This window comes from Gobio gobio (assembly GCF_949357685.1).
Source record: "Gobio gobio genome assembly, chromosome: 7".
Classification (NCBI taxonomy): domain Eukaryota; kingdom Metazoa; phylum Chordata; class Actinopteri; order Cypriniformes; family Gobionidae; genus Gobio; species Gobio gobio.
The window spans coordinates 36056526-36080021 of NC_137103.1; the positions used below are offsets into that span (position 1 = coordinate 36056526).

At 36.9% G+C, this 23496-nt stretch overlaps 1 protein-coding gene across 3 annotated transcripts in view; it reads right to left on the reverse strand.

Annotated features, from left to right (window-relative positions):
• epb41l5 (erythrocyte membrane protein band 4.1 like 5) overlaps nt 1-23496 on the reverse strand; it is a 55485-nt gene that overhangs the window by 8172 nt on the left and 23817 nt on the right. For 2 of the 3 annotated variants that reach the window (XM_079821447.1, XM_079821448.1), the window contains exons 5-21: nt 23318-23396; nt 23188-23232; nt 22785-22837; nt 21592-21712; nt 21184-21271; nt 20989-21077; nt 16401-16491; nt 14471-14640; nt 12786-12892; nt 12173-12191; nt 10413-10452; nt 9346-9470; nt 4095-4240; nt 3052-3143; nt 2565-2693; nt 765-829; nt 315-437 (exon numbers count right to left, since the gene is read on the reverse strand). In XM_079821447.1, the coding sequence (XP_079677573.1) occupies nt 315-437; nt 765-829; nt 2565-2693; nt 3052-3143; nt 4095-4240; nt 9346-9470; nt 10413-10452; nt 12173-12191; nt 12786-12892; nt 14471-14640; nt 16401-16491; nt 20989-21077; nt 21184-21271; nt 21592-21712; nt 22785-22837; nt 23188-23232; nt 23318-23396 (1582 nt within the window). The remainder of the gene's footprint in view (nt 1-314; nt 438-764; nt 830-2564; nt 2694-3051; nt 3144-4094; nt 4241-9345; nt 9471-10412; nt 10453-12172; nt 12192-12785; nt 12893-14470; nt 14641-16400; nt 16492-20988; nt 21078-21183; nt 21272-21591; nt 21713-22784; nt 22838-23187; nt 23233-23317; nt 23397-23496) is intronic. The other variant, XM_079821449.1, reaches the window with a different exon arrangement.

Consider the following 23496-nt stretch of genomic DNA (forward strand, 5'->3'; position numbering starts at 1 on the left):
TAACTACCCGGTGCGAAAGCCCCTACTTCAATAAAAATATAAAATAATAATAATATTGTCTTAAGACATAGAATGCCATCACATTGGAATTATCGTAAATACCAGTTTCCTAGTTAAAAAATTGGGCATGGACACTCAAGTCAAAACTTGAATGCGATGAGCTTGTAATCATGACTTCAGAAGTGGGAAGTAGAACATTTTCAATAGCACATGAAGGCAACATTAATCCACACACTCAAACAACAAAGCAATGCTTCTTTGTAGTACAATCTTCTCACTGTACTTGGACTAGGTTTTGTGTGCTGTGGTCTCACCTGCTAGTAGAGCAGGGCAGCAGGCCGGGCTGTTTGAACAGGTCCCAGGACTCCTGCCGCTCCGCTCTCCCACTCACTGGCAGAGAGGTTGTGCTTCCCATACGCCCCCCTCGACACATCAGTCTGACAAAGAGACACAGGCATCCACCATTCAAATTTTTTTCCTTTTTTTTATTATTATTTTTTTTACTAACAATCACGTAATAATTTAAATGTGTGCGTCCATGTTATTTGTCAACTGTTACAACAAGAGAATATTATAATGTATCAAAAACAATGTCTGACCTTGAATTTCAGCTGCTTCATTGTTATTTATAATGGTAGTGCATAAAGTAAAAAATTCATGGCATAAACTGACATTGAACCCAAAAACATTTGAGCTATTAAAAGGCATTCTACACCTTTAGCACAGATGCACAACAGCATTCCCTCCCCCGCAATACATCATACCTGGCTGCCGCCTCCTCTAGGTTGCAGTTCTTGTCTGGAGTGGGTCCAAGTTCATCTCTAGAATCCTGAACAGAGATGAACATTTCCAAATATATACATGCACAACTTCATGCAACAGTATACCTGACATTAACATACAGTGGCTTGCGAAAGTATTCATTTTCTACATTTTATGTTGCTGCCTTATGTTGAACTCCTTTAAATTACTTTTTTTCATATTAATCGACACTCCGTACACCATAATGACATGATCTGCAACTTTGCAAATTTATTAAAAATGTATTATACATTGGATAAGTATTCAAACCCATAACTCAGTACTTGGTAAAAGGACCTTTAAGTCTTTCTGGGTATGACGTGACAAGCTTTGCACATCTGCATTTGGTGTCTGAGAGAGTCCTTTAGGTGTTTTTTCCCCCTGCAAATTCAAAGTGTGTTTTCATTTGTCTTCACTGAGGAGAGGCTTGAGTCTGGCCACTCTGCCATAAAGCCCAGATCGGTGGAGTGTTGCAGTGATGTTTGTCATTCATCTCCATATATGATCATGAAGCTCAACCAGAGTGACCATCAGCTTCTGTTACCAATCTAACCAAAGCCCTTCTCTATTGATTGCTCAGTTTGGCCAGGAGGCCAGCTCGAGGAAGAGTATTGGTCGTTCCAAACTTCTTCCATTAAGGATTATGGAGGCTACATGCTTTTGTGAACATTCAATACAGCAGATTTTTGTTGTTGTAGTCTTTCTCTTGATACAATCCTGTCTCAGAGCTTTATAGGCAGTTCTTTTGACCATAAGGCTTGGTTTTTGCTCTGATATGCATTTTCAGCTGTTAGACCAAATCATACCCATTCAATTGAATTTGCTTACAGGTTAACGAAAAAACCCGCCCTGTACAGCTATCATCAGCTGTTTTTCCATTTTGGCTGAGCTTTCAATGTTGTTACGGAAAGGGTGAAGCCGATTTGTCACATGACCTGCGCTGCACTTACGGCATTCTGATAAAATGAGATTCTCATCTCGCTAAGATTGGCAATAAAGCCAGCTTCCAAATTTTTTTTTAATTAAAAACATTGAAATCACAATATTAATTAAAAAAACGTGATAGATTTTTTTTGTCCATAATCACACAGCCCTAGTACCATCTACAAGTGAAATTGGAACGCTCCTGAGTTAAATTTCAAGTGTCCCAGATAAGGGTAATAATACTTATGAAACGTAATTTCAGTTGTCACAAATCAGTTTTTTTGCATTGTCATTAAGGTGTATGGATTGTAGATTAATGTTAAAAAGTAATTTACAGTAGTCTAATATAAAGGTAGCAATAACAAAGATAACAAAAGAAAACAAAATGTGAAAAAATATTAAGGCGTTTGAATACTTTCACAAGCCACTGTATATAGCATCATGCCGATGTTGTAACTGTGATACTGCCTATGAGAGTGTCTGAATTAGGGCTGGGCGATATACCGCATGATATTGTTAGGCGCATCTCGTCAGTAAAGCCGGTTCCTTGATTAGTAGTAAATCGCCATCACCTGCTTTCAGATAGAGCGGCATTTACTACACAGAGCCGTAGTTCACTGACAAGCTGAGCCATATCGCATTAATTATCGCAGGCGATACGTCCGTGATAATTCATGCGATATGGCTCAGCTTGTCAGTGAACTACGGCTCTGTGTAGTAAATGCCGCTCTATCTGAAAGCAGGTGATGGCGATTTACTACTAATCAAGGAACCGGCTTTACTGACGAGATGCGCCTAACAATGTCATGAGATATATCGCCCAGCCCTAGTCTGAATACCTTGAGTGCTGCCTCTGCCTGAGCTTTCAAGATGTTGCTCTTGAGCTCATCAGGAGCTTTGAGCTGGTTCAGGACAGGACTGTTGCCCACACTATTTAAACTTTTCTCTGTCAGTTTCACCACTTCCTCCTGCACACAGAATAAAGATTGAATGTATAATGATGAATTTGTATCCACTGTGTATGTGTGTGTCATGTTCTGTTCCCTTTGCTTAAATATATAGACCAGGCTGAAAAAAATATCAGGTTGAAAGGACCTTAAGGGACAAAAAAAATAGACATCACTGACTGCAGTAATAACAAGAGTAATCATCTTTACTATTCACATTTAATATAAAGTACATCCTTAGGTTAGAGTGGCATAGTGGGCAACACAGTGTCTACTCCTAGTATTTAAAGTCTGTCAAGTTTTAATTAGATGCCGTGTAGTCATTTACAAAAAGCTTTGTTCTCAGTGTGTGTGGGGGCTTCTGGATGGCTGAACTGACCTGGTTGTTCATGTTGAGGTTGACGTTGGTTCTGGCTGGAGCAGACACTGGAGTGTTTTCGATTTCTAGTTGCTTGAGCCGAGCTGCAGCCTCTGTGGACAAGAACAGATTCAGTGAGCATCACTAAACATGGAGAGGTCAGATAGAAAGATAGAAATACATCTGCATGTGTGGGGATTAAAATATGTTCACTCTTGGGTTAATCGGTTAACCCAATGGAAAGGCAGAGCATGACATCACCACAACTGTACAGAATGTAAATTCAGGCCTTTTGAAATAATCAAATTAAAAATAAAGTAAAATATAATGCAAGTACTACTTTGAATTAATCATCAGAAAATATCCTTTTTAATATCTACAGGCTTTTGTGAAACAAATATATATATACAAATATATAATATATATATATATGTTAATGGTTAATGCTCACCAAAGATGCATTTATGTGATCCAAAATACAGCAAAAAATAAATAAAGCAATTGTAAAATACTGTTAAAAATGTGAAGTAATGATGCTGGAAATTCAGCTTTGCCATCACAGGAATAAATTACAGTGACACATGATCCTTCAGAAATCATTCTAATATGCTGATTTGGTGCTCAAGAAACATCTCTTATTATTAATAACGCTGAAAGCAGGATTCATTGATAAATAGTTAAAAGCAGCTTAAGTTTTTATTGTCACCTTTGATCTGTTTTCCTTACAGAATAAAAGTATCAATTTCTTTAAAAAAAAACAAAAACAAAATCATACCGACCCCAAACTTTAGAACGGTAATGTAAGTGTGATACTGGTCAGTATTGCAGTTTTATTTATTATTCTGTAACCGGAATTGGCCTATCCTGGAAGCAGACAATATAAGTGTTTAATTTTTACCCAGATCAAACTACAAACTTTTTTTCTGTGGCAGGTTACAAAAGTACTAAACATTTCTAATGTACATTATTGTTCATTTTACTTTACATTTAGACAAAACATTGTTTCTCTGAAAAATATATTATCTGTCAATGCATCCCACTGTATCTGTGATATATTAACTGACCGGTCAGAGTGAGGTTCTCCTCAGTGACTGTGCTGGCTGCAGTATGAGCAGCACTAGGCCCCACTTCTTCAGCGGTCACCATGGAAACAGTGGCCCGAAGTACCTCATCTACACACGTCTCCAAGAGGTCAGTCACCAAGGGCATGCTATGAAGGATGAAAGGGTTAATTACTATGTGTCAGTTATAGGATGTTCTGCTCGTACATCGTCCACATCGATAGATATGACAAATGTGACTCACCTGGACAAAACTCCTTCAAGCTGGGCCAACCTCAAGTTACAGCTACGCATGCAATAGCACAGTATCGCATACCAAATCTCAAATTACACCCAGTGAAAGAGAGCAATCTCAAAACTAGATGGGTGTTAGGGTTGGGTGATATAGATTAACTTATTATATGCAATGTATTGCACAACCCATAATCAAACCTTTATAATCAAAATTGAGCAGACACGCTCATTACTGAAGAACCTCACACAAAAGGAATGGAACCGTTATCTAACAGAGTCATATGCCAACTGGCCACACACATTCCTCTAGATCTAGATTAAAAGACCACACACACACACACACACACACACACACACACACACACACACACACACACACACACACACACACACACACACACACACACACACACACACACACACACACACACACACACACACACACACACCTCAAATGAAACCACAAAAAGTAATGCATTTAGGAAAGGAGGCTTACTTTTTGGACATGTCATTCCTTGGCACACTGACTAAACACAACACGTTGCACTATACATATTCAGTGCCTGTACAGACCAAGTAATTAGCACTTCATATATAAAATACTTTTCTGGTGGAGACATGACCAAGTTTTCGGATGCCATTTACAGAAATGTTTACGTCACATGAGCTCTAACAACATATATAAATCTTCCACAGCCCTAAAAAGAAACCCAAATAAAAAGTGGGGAGTTGCTTTTGTTTGTTAGTTTTAATCAAATGTCTTACAGCCATTTAAAATACAGCTGTGCTTTGGTTAGAATTGTACTGTAGACAATCTAAAAAGTGCCATGTATATTGCACTACACATTGTCAACTGGTTAACATGTTTAAATCACCCCAATAAGAACTTACGGAAAAGTTCAATAATCAGATTATTCTGATTACACGTCTAATTCTGATTTCTGAGATATACTGAAATAAAACAATGTTAATGCCACTTTACACAAATAGTATACAAATTGGTTTTGTGCCTTTAGGGAATAGGGAAACCTATGTTCTTAAGAGGGGGAAAAAATCATGAATATTTTTCCTATAAAATTATTTTCCTTTAAATAAAAAAAAAACAGGCCCCAATTTAGGAAGCACTGCTATCCACTTTGGTGTTTTAATTTTACTTTATAAATGTTTACATTTAATAAAAAACTAAGAGGGTTTAGCTTCAAATAAATACAACTCTTGAGGTGGACAAATCATTTCCTGAAAGTTAAGCACTTCCTTTCAGTGAAATTCGATTCAATTCCTATTTTGTACCCTATTTGTGAAAAGCACCTAATAACTTTGTTTTAAATGTACAGTAAGTCTAAAGAATCAAGTAAAACTAAGTATGTTGATCAAGGTATAACTTATAAGTCAAATAAATAGATAAAATAAATGTCAACAAGATAGTTCCTGTATGACGAAGCTGGTTAAATAATGACCAAGTCATTGTCATTGCAAGCACAGCCACAGTAAGTATTTCAGGCTTCTTCCATGAAGGTTATCTCATCGCTCTGGCTGGTTTCAGTCTAAGAGGGGAAGGGCATGGAACGCTTTCTGTGGTTAAAATGAAGGGAAGGCTTTAGTCCAGGTAGTTTCGCTTGATCTCAGTCAGAGAATATGCCTTTTATCCTGGCGTTCCTTGGCGCTCAGTTTGTATCCGAGGAATGCGGGGGTGGAGGAGCTGTGACAGCATCCGTGTCTGAGAGGAGGTGCAGGGAGATGCCTGGCGGTCACGCTGGAGGCAGTGGTGGGATTGAGTGGGGGGAGTGAAGCCTGGATGGGTCAGTGGAGGAGGGGGGAGTGTTAGCATAAGGGGACAGGAATACTGTAGAGTCTGATATGCAGAGATCAGAAAAGGGTAGGCAACATAAAGAGAGAGGTAAAACAAAGACAACACATTTTTTTGAAGGTGCTAAGGCAGAGGATGATATACAGAAGATACAATATAATCTATAGAGTTTACAAATGACTGCAGTAGTTTGTATGCACTATAGAGGAGGTATTTCCTGGTAATATTTCACTCTTTCAACACACAATGTGTTCTACTAATTTAATGTAGTTTAATATCATATATTAAACCTATTCCATTCAAAACATGTTCTGATGCAATGACAATTGGATACCCCCAACTGAGTGGAAGAGTAAAATATCTTCATGCTTTAAATCCATTCTTTAAATAATGGTACAGTTAACGCTTTCCCCTCCAGTGTTTTTTTTAAAAGTTGCCAGTCAGCGTTTTTGATCATTTTCACAGTTTTCATGGCCCCCAGAATATTTTGTAGTATACATATTTGAACCTGCAATATATATAAAAAACTGTTTTTTTTGTTTTTTTTTTAAATGTGGTAAGTTGAGCAAAAAGCTGAGAAAACGATTATCAAAACACAGGGAGTAGATTGAGTCCATCAACACCCCGAAAGCTTGCAGAGTCCTATAGCTCGTCCTGGGTAAACATTTCATTTAGTAATATCAGGCAATTTTAATTAATATACTGTTTAATTTTGGTGATCACATTATTTTACATATGCATATGATTACATATGATATTGCTTGTTTCTGCATCATCTTCGAATGCGTTTTGATCAGAAGATGGTGAAAAAAAAAAATGGAAAGCAGTAAAATTCAGTCAATGGCGGGGAAAGAGTAAAGCACTTGACTACTTCCTTTTGCACACTTGAATAATAGATTATGTAGTAGACTTCTCACTAGCTAACTGCCAGAGAGGATAGATAGAGAAGTAATAGAGCTCCAGGCTGCAAAGCAACAAGATAAAATAAATACATCATTTTTAGATAAATTTTATCTGGAAAAAGTTAATTGCATCTTTAGAGTGCATGCAAATGTTTCCTGAATCACTATTCAGCATATCTTCTGTCTTCGTTGCATTCAACAATGAATACCTGAGATGTCCGATTTACAAATGATGTTCCTCTTAATGAATGGGTGCATTTCTCAATCCCCTAGTGAGTCTCAAAACTCCCTAGCTTCCATGAACTAGTATATTGTGTACAGTAATTGGGCACTGGTAAGAACAGTAATGACCCAGGCTCACGTCACATTGGGACTATTTCCTGCAACATGCCAACGTCCTCATTGTACAACATCACTACTGGTATTTATGAATAACAGCAGAACTGATATCTTTATTATATATTTCTTTATGTACATAAATAAATAAATAAATAAATAAATAAATAAAAAGTGTCAGCTAGATTAAGTTCATTACCTGTCTAGCGATGCATGCGTTTATGCCAACATAAATAATGGTTTGTAATTTTTTTTTGTATCTATCGTGTCATTATGTGTAGTGTGTTGCCTCATGTGATTAATATTTCACACTTTAGAACTTCCGTTAAGGGAACATAGTGAGCATTGATCCTTCCTGGTTTTCAAGGTGCACTGTGTGACATTTTAGGAAACAAATGTTTCAGTGCACTGGAAGGATTTTGCGATTGAGAGAGCTCTTAAAATGTCTGACTCCCTGATCAGTGCCCTGACTACTGAACTAGGGAGCTGATTGAGGCACACCATTAGCTGATTCAAATCAATCTTCAAACTGAGCAAATATTCAGTTTGAATCAGTCTCACTCATTCAGTGAAACTGACTCATTGTTTGATTAATTTTTCATAGCTTATTCATGAAATTAATCGTTGTGTTGAGAATAAAAATGAATACTTTTACTATTAAGTATTAATGAGACTAATTTATATTAACCAATTATAATAACTGTTACTAATATTAATACTAGACTATTCTTATATTTTTTATTAAATATAATTTTATTATTGCACAGAAGAAGTGGCTATGTATATGGATCAGTGGGAAAGCAAGGTCATGGGGGAGAAGGTGGTAAGACAGATGTAAGGTGACAACAAAAGAGGGCTTAATGAAACATACTTGAGTGAACAAAATCGTAGGGAAGAAAGTATTTTTGGTCTATTTACTAGGTTAGGCAGAAGGGGGTTTTGATTGGTTAGTGAAGAGCATTAATATGATATAAGAATCGATTCAGATAAGAAGAACAGAAGTGAGAAATTGTCAACAGAAAGGAGTAGAGAAGGGATGTCCACTTGTCTGGGGTGATTCCATCTTTGCCAAGCAAAGGTACTAGCAGTGAAATGATCTGTATTAGTTTAAGGTTTGACAAAGGAGAGGACAGGACAGTCACAAAGCCAAAAAAAAAGAGAGGCCACTGCTTCATCTAGCAGTTACACCACACCAATCTATTGGCCCAGCTGAGATCACAGGTACCCTACTGATTAGGTTGATTGGTTTGGACTAGAATCAAGCAATAACAGAACTGATGTAGATCTTCCCAGCCAGAGAAAAAACAACTGATACAAAGCCAATCACGAGGACTCCCTCAGAAATGTACTGATTGGTTGAAGTGAGTCTATGAAGGGTTGAAAACAGGAGTGTACATACCTTGCCTTATGAAAAGGCCACTGGGTTTCAGAACATCAGACTAGAACAAAGTTTAGACAAGAAAAAAAAAAAAAACTAGAACATTAAGGAATGAGGATCAAATTTTCATAAGACAGGACAACATATCCAACACTCACAAAATAATCCCGCTGTCCGATTTAATTTCTTTTCAATATTTCAAGTTTAAGGCAAAGCTCTGCACAGCACAATAACCCCAAAGACAGCCTCAGGAGATAGAGCTAGACGGGGGGAGTAAGAGAGAAAGACAGGACTTTCACGTCAAGAGAGAGTTTGTTGTTGTCAGCCCAGCAGGTGTTTTTTCCTGTGCTTAAGCAGCCATCTGCTCAACGTCAAAGCTAAACAGCATGAAGCACCTTCAGCACCAGTCACCAGCCAGCACCACAACCTCACACCAGCAGGACCCAGCAAGACCAAGCAGCCCAAATATATAATTTCTACAAGTGTTGCACTCTGCCAAAGTGATGTTAACTGGCTGTGCGGGGGCACGAAGTAACAGCAGGGAATCAGATTAACCTGTTTAGAGGTCTTATTGCATTAAAATTGAGAGAAGCTCACCTCCTCTTGTCCGATTGGCTGCCACCGGGGCTTCTGGGGAGGGTTTCGATCTCCATAGGGCCTGGTGCAGAGGGTGGGCTGCTGACCACAGGCATACCAGACCAGGGAGGCCGTGTTTGGGTGGGCTGAGGAAAGATGCATGTGGGCTGATTTTAGGTACAAAAAAAACCTGAAAGCAAAATAGCCTTACCAAACCAAACATGTGAATGCATGATAAAAAAAGATCAAGTTCAAATCGAACTAGTAAGAGATCTGCTGTATAGACTTGCTGACGCAGTCATTGTTATAATTAACAGGTCAAGTTTCATTTAACGGGCCAAATTTATATTTAACATTTATTTATATGACTGAAATTGTGATGTGCAATTTTGTTTTTGTTTTTAAAAGCTTGGGGTTGTTAAGATATTTTAATACTTTTAGAAGAAGTTTCTTATGCTCACCAAAGCTGCATTTATTTGATCAAAAATACACTAAAAACAGAAACATTATTGCAATATCAAATAACGGTGTTAATATATTTTAAAAAGTAATTTGTTCCTGTGATGGCACTGCTGAATTTTAATCAGTTATTACCCCAGCCATTATTAGTGCAGTGACATTTATTATTATCAATGTTGAAAACAGTTGTGCTGCTTAACATTTTTGTAGAAACCATGACACTTTTTTTTTGATGAATTTGATTTTTTTTTATTTATTCTTTGATGAATAGAAAGTTCAAAAGAATAGCATTTATTTGAAAAATAACTCTTCTGTAAAATTGTAAAATGTCCATCTCATTTTTAATGCATCCTTGCTGAATAAAAGCATTAATTAAAAAAAATCTTACTGACCCCAAACCTTTGAATAGTAGTGTATTTTACAAAAAAAACTGTGATATTTCTTTAGTTTACTCACATGCAATATTTTTTTTTCAAGTTTGGAATTAAATATGACTTTTCTTTGCAGACAAAAAAAAAAAAAAAAAAAAAAGAACCTACATAAAAAGATTCCATCTTAACTGTAACAACAAACTTTGGCAAACATTAAAAAGTATGTATTTTTGTAAGATAATTGCAAGGATGTACTACCTTTGTTTTTAAGCTTGGGCTCATTCCATTATTGTGGTTACTGTGAAAAGAGAAGAGAAAATGTGAGTGAGATATATATAACATATTTCAGGGTTTATGAGCTACTGTTGACTGACTTCAGTAGGCACCACAAAGATGGTCTATTCATAGAGGTGATCAGAAAACATGGATCAGCATGAGCCAAGACATTTCTGATGTTGTTTCAGCATGTGATCAGGGGCCTCATGTATAAAACTGTAGATTTCATCCCAAAAGTGTGCATATGAAAAGCACAAAAGGTAGATTTTGCGTAAAACCATGCATACACCAGAACCTGCACAAAATTCTGAGATTGTGCATACATGCGTTTCCACACCAAAATAACGATATATAGAGCTTACAACACCTAGTTTTACTATGCATTACGTCACCTGTATATTTCCATATGCATATTCCTATCAACAGTAACGGTAGGCTACAAGACATTAGGAAAATATGAGATACGGACTATAGAGTAAATGCCATTTGTGTCAGATTACATTGTTAAACATCAATCAGAATCCATGTCTTGTTTTAGAATAAATACTATAATCAAAATATCCGTAAAAGCCATATAAAATACTTTTCAGAGAATGTTTTCAGTTGTTTCTCTCAGTCATTTCCACTTGCCAAACTGCTTTTGTAATCGTTTTAAATTAATAAAATTTTGCCTATAAGATTAACATGTATTTTAGGATGTTTATACAGTATATTAGTAATGGAAACAGATAGGACTACTTATTTTTTGGAGTGTTAATATATTTGTCTGACACATCACTGACAAAACACTTAAATTAAATTAAAAAAAAAAAATTCTTATTGTTTCCTTCAAATTCTATCCTTCAAATACAATGGTATTTTATCATAATGTTGGGAAGATCACAGGAGTTATCATTAGGCTACTGTCTGCCTGCACACGACATCAACAGCACACCTCCTTGCAGCAGTGGTTGTACAGTATTGTCATCGGACCTTTACAAACCAGCCAATGTTTAACTTTTGGATAATGACTATGTAATTTGAGTGCTTAACTCCATTAATGAGAGTGGAATATTTCATCTAAACATGTTCAGTTTTTTTTTTTTAATCAAGATGTGCATGGAAAATTATGTACGCATTTGAATGCTCTTTTTGTGCATTCGCAACATTTATACATAAGGCCCCAGATCTTTAAAAATACAATGGGTCAAACAATCCTATTTAAGAAGCATTACTGTATTAGTCACAGCATTGGTCTTGAAAAGTCCCTATAAATCTGCACTACAAAAGTGCCATCACATGATGTTGTTCCATATTTAACTCCAGCTGAATCACAGTCTAAGTAAGGGGTACTTATAAGACTTTTAGCCTGACAGACTAGTGACACATTTTTCCTTTGGAATAAGAATGAAATAAAGTAGTAGCACTTCATATTCTAGATTACATTCAAATCATGTTTAAAAAAATAACTTAAAACTTAAACCAAACCCTAGTTATGTTTTGACAGCATCTTGTTAAAAAATAAAATCATAAAAAGTCTCCGGATATTAAATCATTCAGTTTATAAACAGTTACTAAACACACATATAGTACTACACACTAGTATAGAAACACGATTGAGTCCATAGAAGCAGCTCTGAACAGTATGTTGGTGTGCTTTCAAATGACACATGCTTTTACTCCATGAAAGTGGAAGTCACCTCATCACAATACGAGAGACATTTAAAACTCCATTACACAATACAAAAATGTAAAATACTTACTCTAAGGATCTGTTCGGACCTGCAGGGAAACAAACAAAAGAATCAGCATGGTATTATGCAAGATTACAAAGCTGAAGTCACAAAATAATTATTTACATGAACACAGCTGAAACTGTGTTGGGGGAAGAACTATTTGAAAAAGGAGCTGCTAAAAAACAAAAGCTGATTACATTATAACTATTTATAGGAGGCAAAAATTTACAAAACTGCAGCACAAGGACTTCTGAAGAAAAAAAAAAAGTGTCATTGTTACAGTGTAATTATATATTTAAGTACAGAGTAATATTAATTAATAACATGTACTTACTACAAGGGTTAAGGTAGGATTAGGGTTTGGTTTAGGGCTAATTGCATGTAATTGTAATTATGCATAATTTACTGTTATTACTATGGTAAGTACATGTAACATATGTAATACTGTATGTAATACATATGACACTGTAAAATAAAGTGTTACCAAAAATTACATAATGACTGATTCACTGAAATGAATTGGGCTATTCTGTTGGGACTAAACAAAACCACTACATGTCTCAAACCTGAGAATGCTGTGAAAAGGTTAGCAGTGTTATTACATTTAGCCATTTTAATCCTGGGAAGGTCCTTTTCTCACCTCTGTTCTGCATGGTCCTTCTAGAATAACGGCGGCTTGGTCGTCTTTCAAACGAGGCAGATCGTCTAGCTTTGTTGGCCTTAGTTGTCTGATATTCTGTCTTCCCACTTACCACAAATAAAATACATTTATGTCAGTTACACACATATCTTTAAAACCTTCAAGATAAATCCCTGCTGACTCGTTAAGACCGCAGACATTTACTTTTACGGGCTTAGAGTAATAAAAGTGTAATGGCATCGGAAAGAGTAATGCCACTGTTCTTTGGAGCAAACAATTCAACAAAAGAAATTGTGACAATTAGACACACACAGGTGAAATCAAAGATAAGTGAACACATTGACGTACAAAATAGGTTAATTCTGGAGACAGGATAAGTGAAAAAATATATATAAAAAGCCTGGCCAATAGGAAGCCGAACTGGACAGCGTCAAAGCTCCAGGCTGGCAGCTGGAGATAAGATACAATTCCATAGTAAGGACAACTAACACATACATTTAAAGCAGACAATGCTACGATTTACAACTTAGCAGAAGATATTGTAAAGAGGACCTATGAAAAACAGGAAGTCTTATCTCAATCTAGGTAAAAATACAATAACACTCAACTGACCACTGGGCAAATAAAGGCAATACCTTCCCCCAATTTAAATTACACAAAATTAGTGGCTGCTTTCAACAAAATCAAGTAATCTAAAATATATTTTGGAGGTGCTTGCGCATGCAAAAAATTAATTACAAACTACAATACTTGTAGTGTGTCAACACCAAAACATTGCCATGCAGTAAGGCTGTGCAATATTGAATAATGCGATATGCAATACCTTGTTCAATAATGCGATATTCAATATGCGATACGATATTGCTTTAAGTGTACAAAATCTATTTAAATTATTTTTAAAAAAATATTTAAAAGCTGAGAATGATACTATTTATGTGTTTCACATTTTTTGGGAGAAAAGAAAGCATCAAAGTTACCAGCAGTGTTTTAGCAAAAATGTATGTCACAAATCTGACAATATAATTTTAACATAAATGAAAACAAACAATATTTAAATACCAAAAACTCTTTGACTTGGTAATGTATATAGTTATATCAACCTAAAACTTAACATCAAGAACATCCAGGTAAACAAAGACACCTGAACTAGGAGTGGATGATACTTTTTGTTATTTTAATTTATCTTTGTTATTAAAAATAAGAACTAAAAACAGTAGTCTTCACATTAATTAATTATACAGACATTTTGACATAACTGTGTGTGTATTTGACAGTTCGAGTGTGTAACAAGCACGAAACAGAACTGAAGGGATCACACGCTTTCAGAAAGGTGGCTTGTGCACACGTTTCTGTGTGTGTCTGACAGCAGACAGCGCAAGACTGCAAGGAGTTGTTTTTCGCAAGTTATTGCGTTTAATAACTCTTTTTAACGTCAAGCAAGTCACATAATTAACAGTCGTGTGCCCAGTCTATTCTCTGCTATATGCATCGACTTAAAATGTACACTTTTCACAAAGTTGAAGTAGTACCTTTTAAAATCATTCAGATATGCATATCGCGATATTCCAATATATTGTGCAGCCCTACCATGCAGTTGCTAAAGTTTGGTGTGAGTGGTTCTAAGTTGTATTATTTGCCAGACACTAACAATGGACGAATGATTGATGAACTTCAGAAAAACTTACCTGTATCTAAAACGTGAGCCCATTCGGATGAACCCAGAGCTGGCCGAGCTCTTCTGGACGGGGCCACGCAGGCGGAAGAAGGCATGGTGCTCTACGGCACACTTCCACAGATGCTTGCAGGCCTTCGGATGGTCCATGCGGAAGACAAACGTGTGCTCTTGCTCCTTCCCCTACGGCAGAGTACAAAATGTAAGAGCAATGTACTATTAATTTATCCGTTTGTGTGACAAAAGAAACACATAATAACTGGTTTAAAAATGATGAAGGCATAAACAAATGTAAACTCAAGAACATGCTGATGTTGAGAACATGTAGGCACAACCTTCAGGAAAGGTTATCACTAGACTCTTTTGTTACATGATTAACAGAAGCTTATTTGGGCTAGACGGAGTTATCTTTAAGTGTAAACAAAAAGCTCTGTAGCCATTAAGCTATTATTCCTGAGTGCTATTAGGGCTGCAGCTTAGAGAAAATATCTAATTGTGATTTTTAAGATAAAAACTGCAGTTGCGATTTGCGAAATATGTTCTTTAAAATCTTTTTTTTTTTTTACTCCAGGTTTGCTGTGGTTGTTTGGAAGGCTCCACAATTTGGCACAAACATTTTCAATTATATATCAATATGAATATAAAATAAATTACAACTATAAAATTACAATATTTATGACTATTTCTTAATTTTCAAAATATATATATATATTTGTTTTTTTTTGGGGGGGGGGGGGGGGTTTAAACATGGGGACCTTAAAGCTTTTCTTTCATTGACAACAGTTTTTGTAAGCGCTTTTCATTACAAGTGCGGGGAGATGGTTAGCGCATGTTGCGTTTCCGAATACGTTTTAAGCGGTTCACCTCAAAAACGAGCAACTACAAGACACTGAGCTGAACGCATGTAAATGAACAACACAGGGATTCACTCTGTAACACTAAGCACATGTATTTAATTAATTTGCTGTCTTTACGACTGATAGCAGAAAAAAAAAAAAAAAAAAAAAAAAAAAACACATCCAGCAAATACCAGTTGTTCAATCTAATTTCCATCAGCTCTATTCAAGCAAATCAAAGTCTTTCTGAGGCTTTTATCAGTTAATCTTCAAAAGAGTATTGGAGTCTGGGGGCCTCGCTATGTGGCAATTAATGACAAACAACTCAAGGAGACCTGGTACAATCTCATACAGGACAAAGACTAGTAATTGCATCCTATGGGGATACCTTTCTATCATTTTATTATTGGTCACAATCAACTGGATGAATTAATGCTGGAACTAATTACAATAGACTACCAGAGTCAACAGAAACCCATACTGCAATGCACCAAACCCCCATCAAAATACATCTTTGGATGCTGTCTGACACCATCATGTGTCATGACTGACATTGTTATTGTATATGTTCAAACTTAAGAGAGTGATGGGCAGTTCTGTACTCATATTCACAGCTCCAGTGCTTTATAAAGTGTGAAGTGCTTCAGATGCCAGGCATGCCTGAAGGGAGTCGTTTATTAACTTGTGCTGGAGAGATGCCAACAGTCTCAGCAAGAACACACACAAATCCTCACACACAGCTGGGCTGCGTTTCCCAAAAGCATTGTAAGTTGATCGCAGAACAATTGTGTTATTGCATATATTGCAGACGTATGTTATTGCATTTATTAAACATAAATGGGTACTAATTTGCAATGCCGAAGAAAACTGACACACCTACTAATTGATTTTGCTTGCTTGCTTGCTAATTATGTGTGAACAAAACAACCGCTTGATCACAAACAGTCAGAAGTGGTCACAGGAGATTTCAGATACTTGTTAATACCAGCTATAAACCACACTCAGGCTAGGAGTGACTCAAGTCACTATTTTCAATCACCCCTCACAAGCAAATGATTTGTAAACTGTATGTGTGTGCGTGTCTGTGTGTGTGAGATGTTTCTTTACCTCTTCTGTCTCCTGCATTACCTGTTCGTCATCCTCCACTACCACCAGGGTGAGTTTGCTCTTCTTAAAGTCCAAACGTGTGATCTTGGGCCTGTGCAGACAACAGGTTTGCTTTAGATAAAATGACCAATGTCACTACATTACTTAAAGGTCCCATGGCATGGCATTTTTCTATTATTTTATAATGTTTCCTGAGGTGTACTTATATTGTTAGTATGACTTTTACATCATAAAATGTCATAATTTAGAAATAAAAGGCATTTTTTCAATACTGCTGTTTGCCCTGTGGCTGAATGCCCTGCTTCAAGAGGCGTGTCTGCTGTGAGACTTCAGTAAAAACGCCCACTGTTGTGATTGGCTGACATCTTTGCATTTTAAATGAGCGGAGGGGGCGTGGTTTAACGAGGTCTACGAGGCACGAGCAGGCACGAGCTGCTGCCAGAGAGACGGATGGACCTGAATTCACTTCACATCAGTTCTCAGCATGTCTGAACTGTTGTAGTTACAGCTTATACTTCAGGTTATTAGTCTTTTTGTAGTCGGAGGGACTGTCACTCATGTCAGAAAGTTTGTAACTTTAGTAAATTATGGATCAGCGCTGACTGGAGACGCGAACCGTTTAGAACGATTCAGTCCGATTTGGTGAACTGAATCGGTTCACTAAAAAGAACTGGTTCAAAAGAAAGATCGTTCGCGAACCGGACATCACTAATGTACCAGAGACGGAGCTCAGCGATTGCTAACAAAGTTATTTATAGTAACTACTGAGTTATGAGAGCGCTGTCAGTCAGCGCAAGTTTATTGTGTTTGTATCTGAGAGTTCTGAATAAACACGAGTCCCAGTCACACCGAGTCCGTCTTCATCATTATTACCAACTTTGTAACACATGCAAAGTACCATTACAGCTGTCGAGATGAACGAGTTAAAAGTAAGTGTTGATAATAGCATTATTTTTAAAATAAAATAAAAGCGTCAGTGACGCGCGTTGAGTACACAGCGCAAACAAAGACACAACAGCAGTAATCGAATGTAATCCAGTTTATTGTGGGGCTAGGCTGGTTAGCCCGAATATGCTCACGCTTACCCCCCTTCTGCTTAATCTCACGCCGCGTTTGGTGCCTCCGCTGTGGGCCAGATGCAGTACTGGGGGTCGGGGATGTTGAAGGCCACCGGCCAGTGCAGCCCGAGCTTCGGCGTGTGTGAGGCCGATAGAGCAGAAACTCATGAGTGTATGCACATTTTAGAACCGATAGACGCGACGAGGACGTACAAAAACACTGACTCACAAGATAGAAAACACCGTTCTGTCTGGAGAGAGAGAAGCCGCATTGTGTGCACGAATAATAAATAATTAGCTACACATCAGAAATCACTGATCACAGATCAGAAGGAACTGAAAAAAGACTTCTGTTTTCATTTGTACATCCAAACACTGAGAAACTGCCAGCGTTCACTCGTTCACAAGCCATGATCTCTCGAGCGTTTGCATGGGCGTGCCAGATTCTCTGGGCGGAGGAAAGGGAGGTAACCGTTCCTGCTTGGACGTCAAACCAGGAGACTTCAGGATTGGCTCGTCTGGCCTGTCATTTTCTCAAAGGCAGAGAGAGACAGCCAGAACTCGGGTTTACACCGATCAACATTTCTATCCACTTGGGGACAATATTCAGGCTAGGGGAACTCATATTAATGTTGAAAAACCTCATAAAATGAAAATTTCATGCCATGGGACCTTTAAGTATGACAGAATGGTTACAGAGGACAAATAATTAAAGTGTTACTAAACTTGTGGTTAAAAGGAGTTTTAAAAAAAAATTACCTGAAGAACTAAAATACTGTATGTCCGTTCGTGAATCATGTATCTCAGAAACTTTTACTTAATAAACTGGCTGGGGCACAAGCCCCAGAAACACTGGACTCTTATTTTGAAATGTCTATTCTTTACTACTTCCAGCTGCTTATTCAAACAGATGAGGATGATCACATTAAGCAATTTTGCGATCACTACTTTTCCATCTCTAATTTTAAGACCTCTTAAATGAAGACCCTTCTTATATCATGTAAGATATTTAAGACTAGGGATGCTCCGATCGATCGGCATCGGCCGATAATCATCTTTTATAACTCGATCGGTACTCACTAACTTGGCCGATCTCACGAACCGCAATTTGATGACGTCATCGCGTGAGGGCGTACATGACCCGTGGGGTAGGCAGTAGCAAATATTCAAACTAGAAGTGGAGAAGGGTTCCATGTGAACAGCAGTTGAACACGGGTCAGTCGGTCCTAATGGGCGAACGCCGTTAGGATGTATCGATATACAGTAGTTTGATACGAACGCATCTGAAAAATAGCGGAGTACGCAAAGTGAGCTGATGCAGGGAAAGTGCATGATACAATTTGTCCTCGACATGACGCATGCTTTATATTAAGGGCTTTAAAATAACTGGTAAGGTATTGTTAACACGTATAGTTTAAAGCAGCTCGCCCTGTCAGACGCTCAGAGATACTTGTGCTGACAGACAGATCAATACTCGCGGTGTTTAATGCGTTTGAGATGTGGTGCTTTCCTCAGTGCACAACTTACATTACACAGGGATATTCTCCATCTGTAAATGTTAGAAAGTCATGCAAATATGTCCATTTTGCTGTCAGGAGACGACGAGCCTTCTGCATGTACTTCTCCGCTAAAATTCAGACTTCCGCGAGCGCCGCCGTGCGCATCCGCGCCAAACAGACGGAGCGCAATATAACGCCATAATTCTGATTAAAATATACATATTTCTAAACTATTTGTTTGGTGGACAATAATTGTGCCATATGTAGAATTTTAAACCTACATGTATGTATATTTTTATGAAAGTGACCATTATAATTGGGTAATCAAATATAGGCTAATATGCTTTTGTTTTTATTTTCATTTTTAGTTCAGTGAATTAAAAAACAATTATTAATACATGCCTACATTACATGCACTGTATTTGTTTATAGCCTTCAATTTCAACATTGTTTTTAGGACATCTATTATTAAGTGTCCTGCATAGTGTTATGCAGAAACCCCATTTTAAAGGCATATTAAAATGTTCACAGTAGGGATGCCACAATTCTCAATATAATATTGAACCGTTCGGTACGGCCTTCACGGTTCAATACGCGCTTGTGAATTGCGGTTTTGCATTGAATTAATTATTTTTCTGCAAATTCTATCATTTTCCTCCATCCCAATACTGAACAACGCGACATACATTGACATCGCACGTTAGTGGTAGAGTTATACTCACGGAACACTGTAGTTATTCACAATCACGAAAGTTCATTATTTGCATGCGTTTTAAAGCCTTGCCGGTTCATTCGCGTGCGCGGTTTTAACATGCGCTTTTCCGAGAGCGCACATTAAACGCCTGTCAAACACGTGATTACTGAACTAAGTAGTCGTCTTACTGCGCTAATACTGTCAAATACACACAAGGTTAACATAAACACAGTTGGATATGTCTAAAGTGAAAGTAAAATCGCGTGTGTCTGTCGTATATTAGATGCACGGAGGTCTTACATTGACAGCAGCAGCCTAGTGAACACGCTGTCCTTAAAGGGACAGTTCACCTCTAAAATTATGTCATTATTTACTCACTCTAATATTGTTCTAAACCTGTATTAATTTCTCGATGACAGAATTTTCATTTTTGAACGAACTATCCCTTTAATGTTAATACAACAACAAAAGACAAAGAGAAAATCACTCACTGCTCTTGACTGAAAAACTAATACAGTAGCTTTAATAAGAATCAATGTATATTTTATAGTGAAGTCTATGTAGTGTTTTATTTTTACAATTATTCATTCAATTTCATACTCTGAGCTGCCAGTGTAAATCTTTATATATATATTTATTTTATATTATACAATACACTAGGAATGTTTACAAGGTTTTTTTTAAGTAAAGTTTAAAGTTTAAGTAAGGTTTTCAATTCTTTCAAGTAAAATAAAGAAAGAGTATTGCAATAAAAAATAGTATTTTTTCTCCTTAACCTCTTGCTGTTCCTGTCGCCTAAGAATAGAATAGCAAAAAACCGAACCGAACCGAAAACCGTGGTTAAAAACCGAGGTATGTATTGAACCGTGGACTAACTGTATTGTTGCATCCCTAGTTCACAGTATAATGAATAATTTTTATGATTATTTAGTACCCTGTTAAAACAATAGTTACATTACAATACATAATTACCATAAAAATGAAAAAATATATAATAAAGGCATATTCTATAGTTTTTGTTTTTCTTAATCTAAAAAAAAAAAAAAAAAAAAGCTTACAAATCAGTGAAGCATTGGAATCGGGATCGGTATCGGCCGATCACCATGACAAGAAATCGGTACTCGGTATCGGCAGCAAAAATCCTGATCGGAGCATCCCTATTTAAGACTTTTTATGACCTTTAATTTTATAAAACTGAATTTAGGACCCACATGGATCTGAGATTTTTTTACATGTTAAAACCACTCAACTATTTCTGAAATGTAAAAATCCCCTTTGGTGCTGTGGTGAAGAAATTACACACAGTAGCTATAAAGAGCTGGTGAGGGAGCGCATACCAAAAGAACAGGCCAATCTTAGTTTCCCCCTCAAACACGAGCACTCCAGTGGGGGTCAGACCCAGGCTGTATTCATTTCCGTCTCGTGCCTGGAGGAGGAGGAAACAAATAACAGATAAGTTTCTAGATATATCTGGATTGAAGAGTCCCCCTCAAGGTCCTGATTTTAAACTCTTGCATGCTTTAAATGCATACCTTGACCATATGCATGTCCACCCCATACATCTCCAGCCATTTGGCCTTATTCAGGTAGTTTATCTCAGCTTGTGCTGGCGTCTGGCCCCTGCGAACAGCAAACGAACAGGGTAAAACAAAATGTAAAGAAAATGAAACAACCCAAGTTACTGCACATCTGCTGTTGATTACAGCTTGTCGAGGTTACAGTGACGGGTCATAAATCACATATGAAGTGTTCAGGGTGAACAGTAGTGCTTTGGTTGAGTAGACAGGTGAGATCCAGGGAGAGTCAGAGGTGATGACCTACACATTGACATTCATCCACCTGCTTTACATTTAGATTTCCTCTCTAAGCACCGACATAAAAGGAACCATCATGTGCAACTAGGAGGCATGTTTTTATAGAATGAGCCCTCTCATTTATACCTGCACTCCTTCCAGGCATTATAGATGTCTAATTCCATATTTTCCGTCTGGTTTGAGATGAAGCGGAATTCTGACACCAGGTCAAGTCCGTGCTCAGCAGGGTCACAATCCCCAAGTTCAGCTGAAAGGTAAAAATGCTACAGATCAGCAACAAAGTTTATAGCATTTAGCTGCTTTTTTTTTATTACACACACATATATATACATATTATATATATATATAAATATATAAATGAGTTATTAGGACTGAATGCTCCATAATGGCCTGATCTGTACCAGTTTTTGAAGAAAAGAATTGCAACTGGTTGCGGCTTATGTTGTCATGTTACAACTCAGTTCAAGTTGTTCCACAGCAGCTATGGTGATGAAATCATGAAGATATCATGATTAGAGAGAACCAGGACAAATCATTCTCTCCAACAGATAAAACACATGACCCTCAAAGCTTGAGATAAGCACTAACAGCACTAATAAAAAATAAAAAATAAAAATTGCTAAATGCCAGCGGAGTGCACTTCTTGTGTAGAAGATCAGAGCACAGTAGGAAGAGAGAGGATTAGGAGCCCTTTCATTCAGACCCACACTAATGAGCCATCATTTACTTTTGAGAATGAAAGAGAAATTTTTCAAAACCATTGTCACACCCTCTCTTTCTCTGTGACCTAAAATGTTTAAAGTTCACAACAAGCTGGGAAATTGATCTCGTCAAATGACCACTTGAAATGAAAAGAATGTGTAAAATACTGTAATATTCAAAAGTTTGAAAGAAATTAAAACTTATTCAGCAATGACACATTTCCCCCCGGTTTCGCATACAAGGCTTTAGCCTAGTCCCAGACTAAAATCCATGTTTGATTTTAAAATATTAAGCAGGAAAATTGTTTTCGGTATTAGATATGACATATTAGAATGATTTCTGAAGGATAAAGTGATACTGAAGACTGGAGTAATGATGCTGAAATCTCACAAATAAATTACACTTTAAAATATTTTAAAATAGAAAACGCTTCCAATAATATTTCAGAATACTGAATTTTCCTTTATTTTTAATCAAATAAATGCAGCCTTGGTTAGCATAAGAGACTTTCAAAAACATAAAAAAATGTATTTGACCAACCCCACACTTTTGAACAGTGGTGTAAATCCCAGTATTTCTGAACTGATTAAAAAAAAACTAAAAGTTATTTGACTTACCCTGTAAAGCATACGCAGCCAACTCCACTGTTGTGTCAAATGGGCACTCTAACCTAGATTAAACAAGATGATCACAGCATATTTACTAAAAGTTAAAAAAAAAATTTAAAAAACAAAATCAAACTTTTGTTACAGTGAGAAATTTATCACAGATTCTGTAAAATGTTTTTGCTGCAATGCCCTTAATACTGACTGTATAAATTCTAAAACCAGTGGCAAAAAAGCTAAATAAAATAAAAAACAAAGCAAAAAAACAATATATGCAGTTTATTTTGGGGCCACTGTTTGTTTAAGAATGGAAATGTGTTAATACAGACATCCAATTGCTCAAAAAACAAAAAAAATTAAATAATAGTAATAATAATTAGACATTTAGAACATAATTCAAAACAACTTCACTTACTTTCCACTGAGAATGTCCTGCTTTAACTGTAGTACAAAAAGATATCTACAAGAGATCATGAAGACGAAAGAAGTGAGTAAAACAATTGAGTCAATATTTAGTTAGTTCATAGTATAAACAGGTGACAAACCTTGTTAGCTCTTCGTGCAAGTTGTTGGGCTCTGAGGAGTAGAACTTTACTCTCATATGGAGGCAATATGGTGGTCCAACTGAAACAAGGCATAAGGCATAGAACATAATAGACACGTCAAACAATGCAAAATGGCTTACTAGAGATGTTTGAGTTTGTAGTGCACAGCTTGTTGTAGT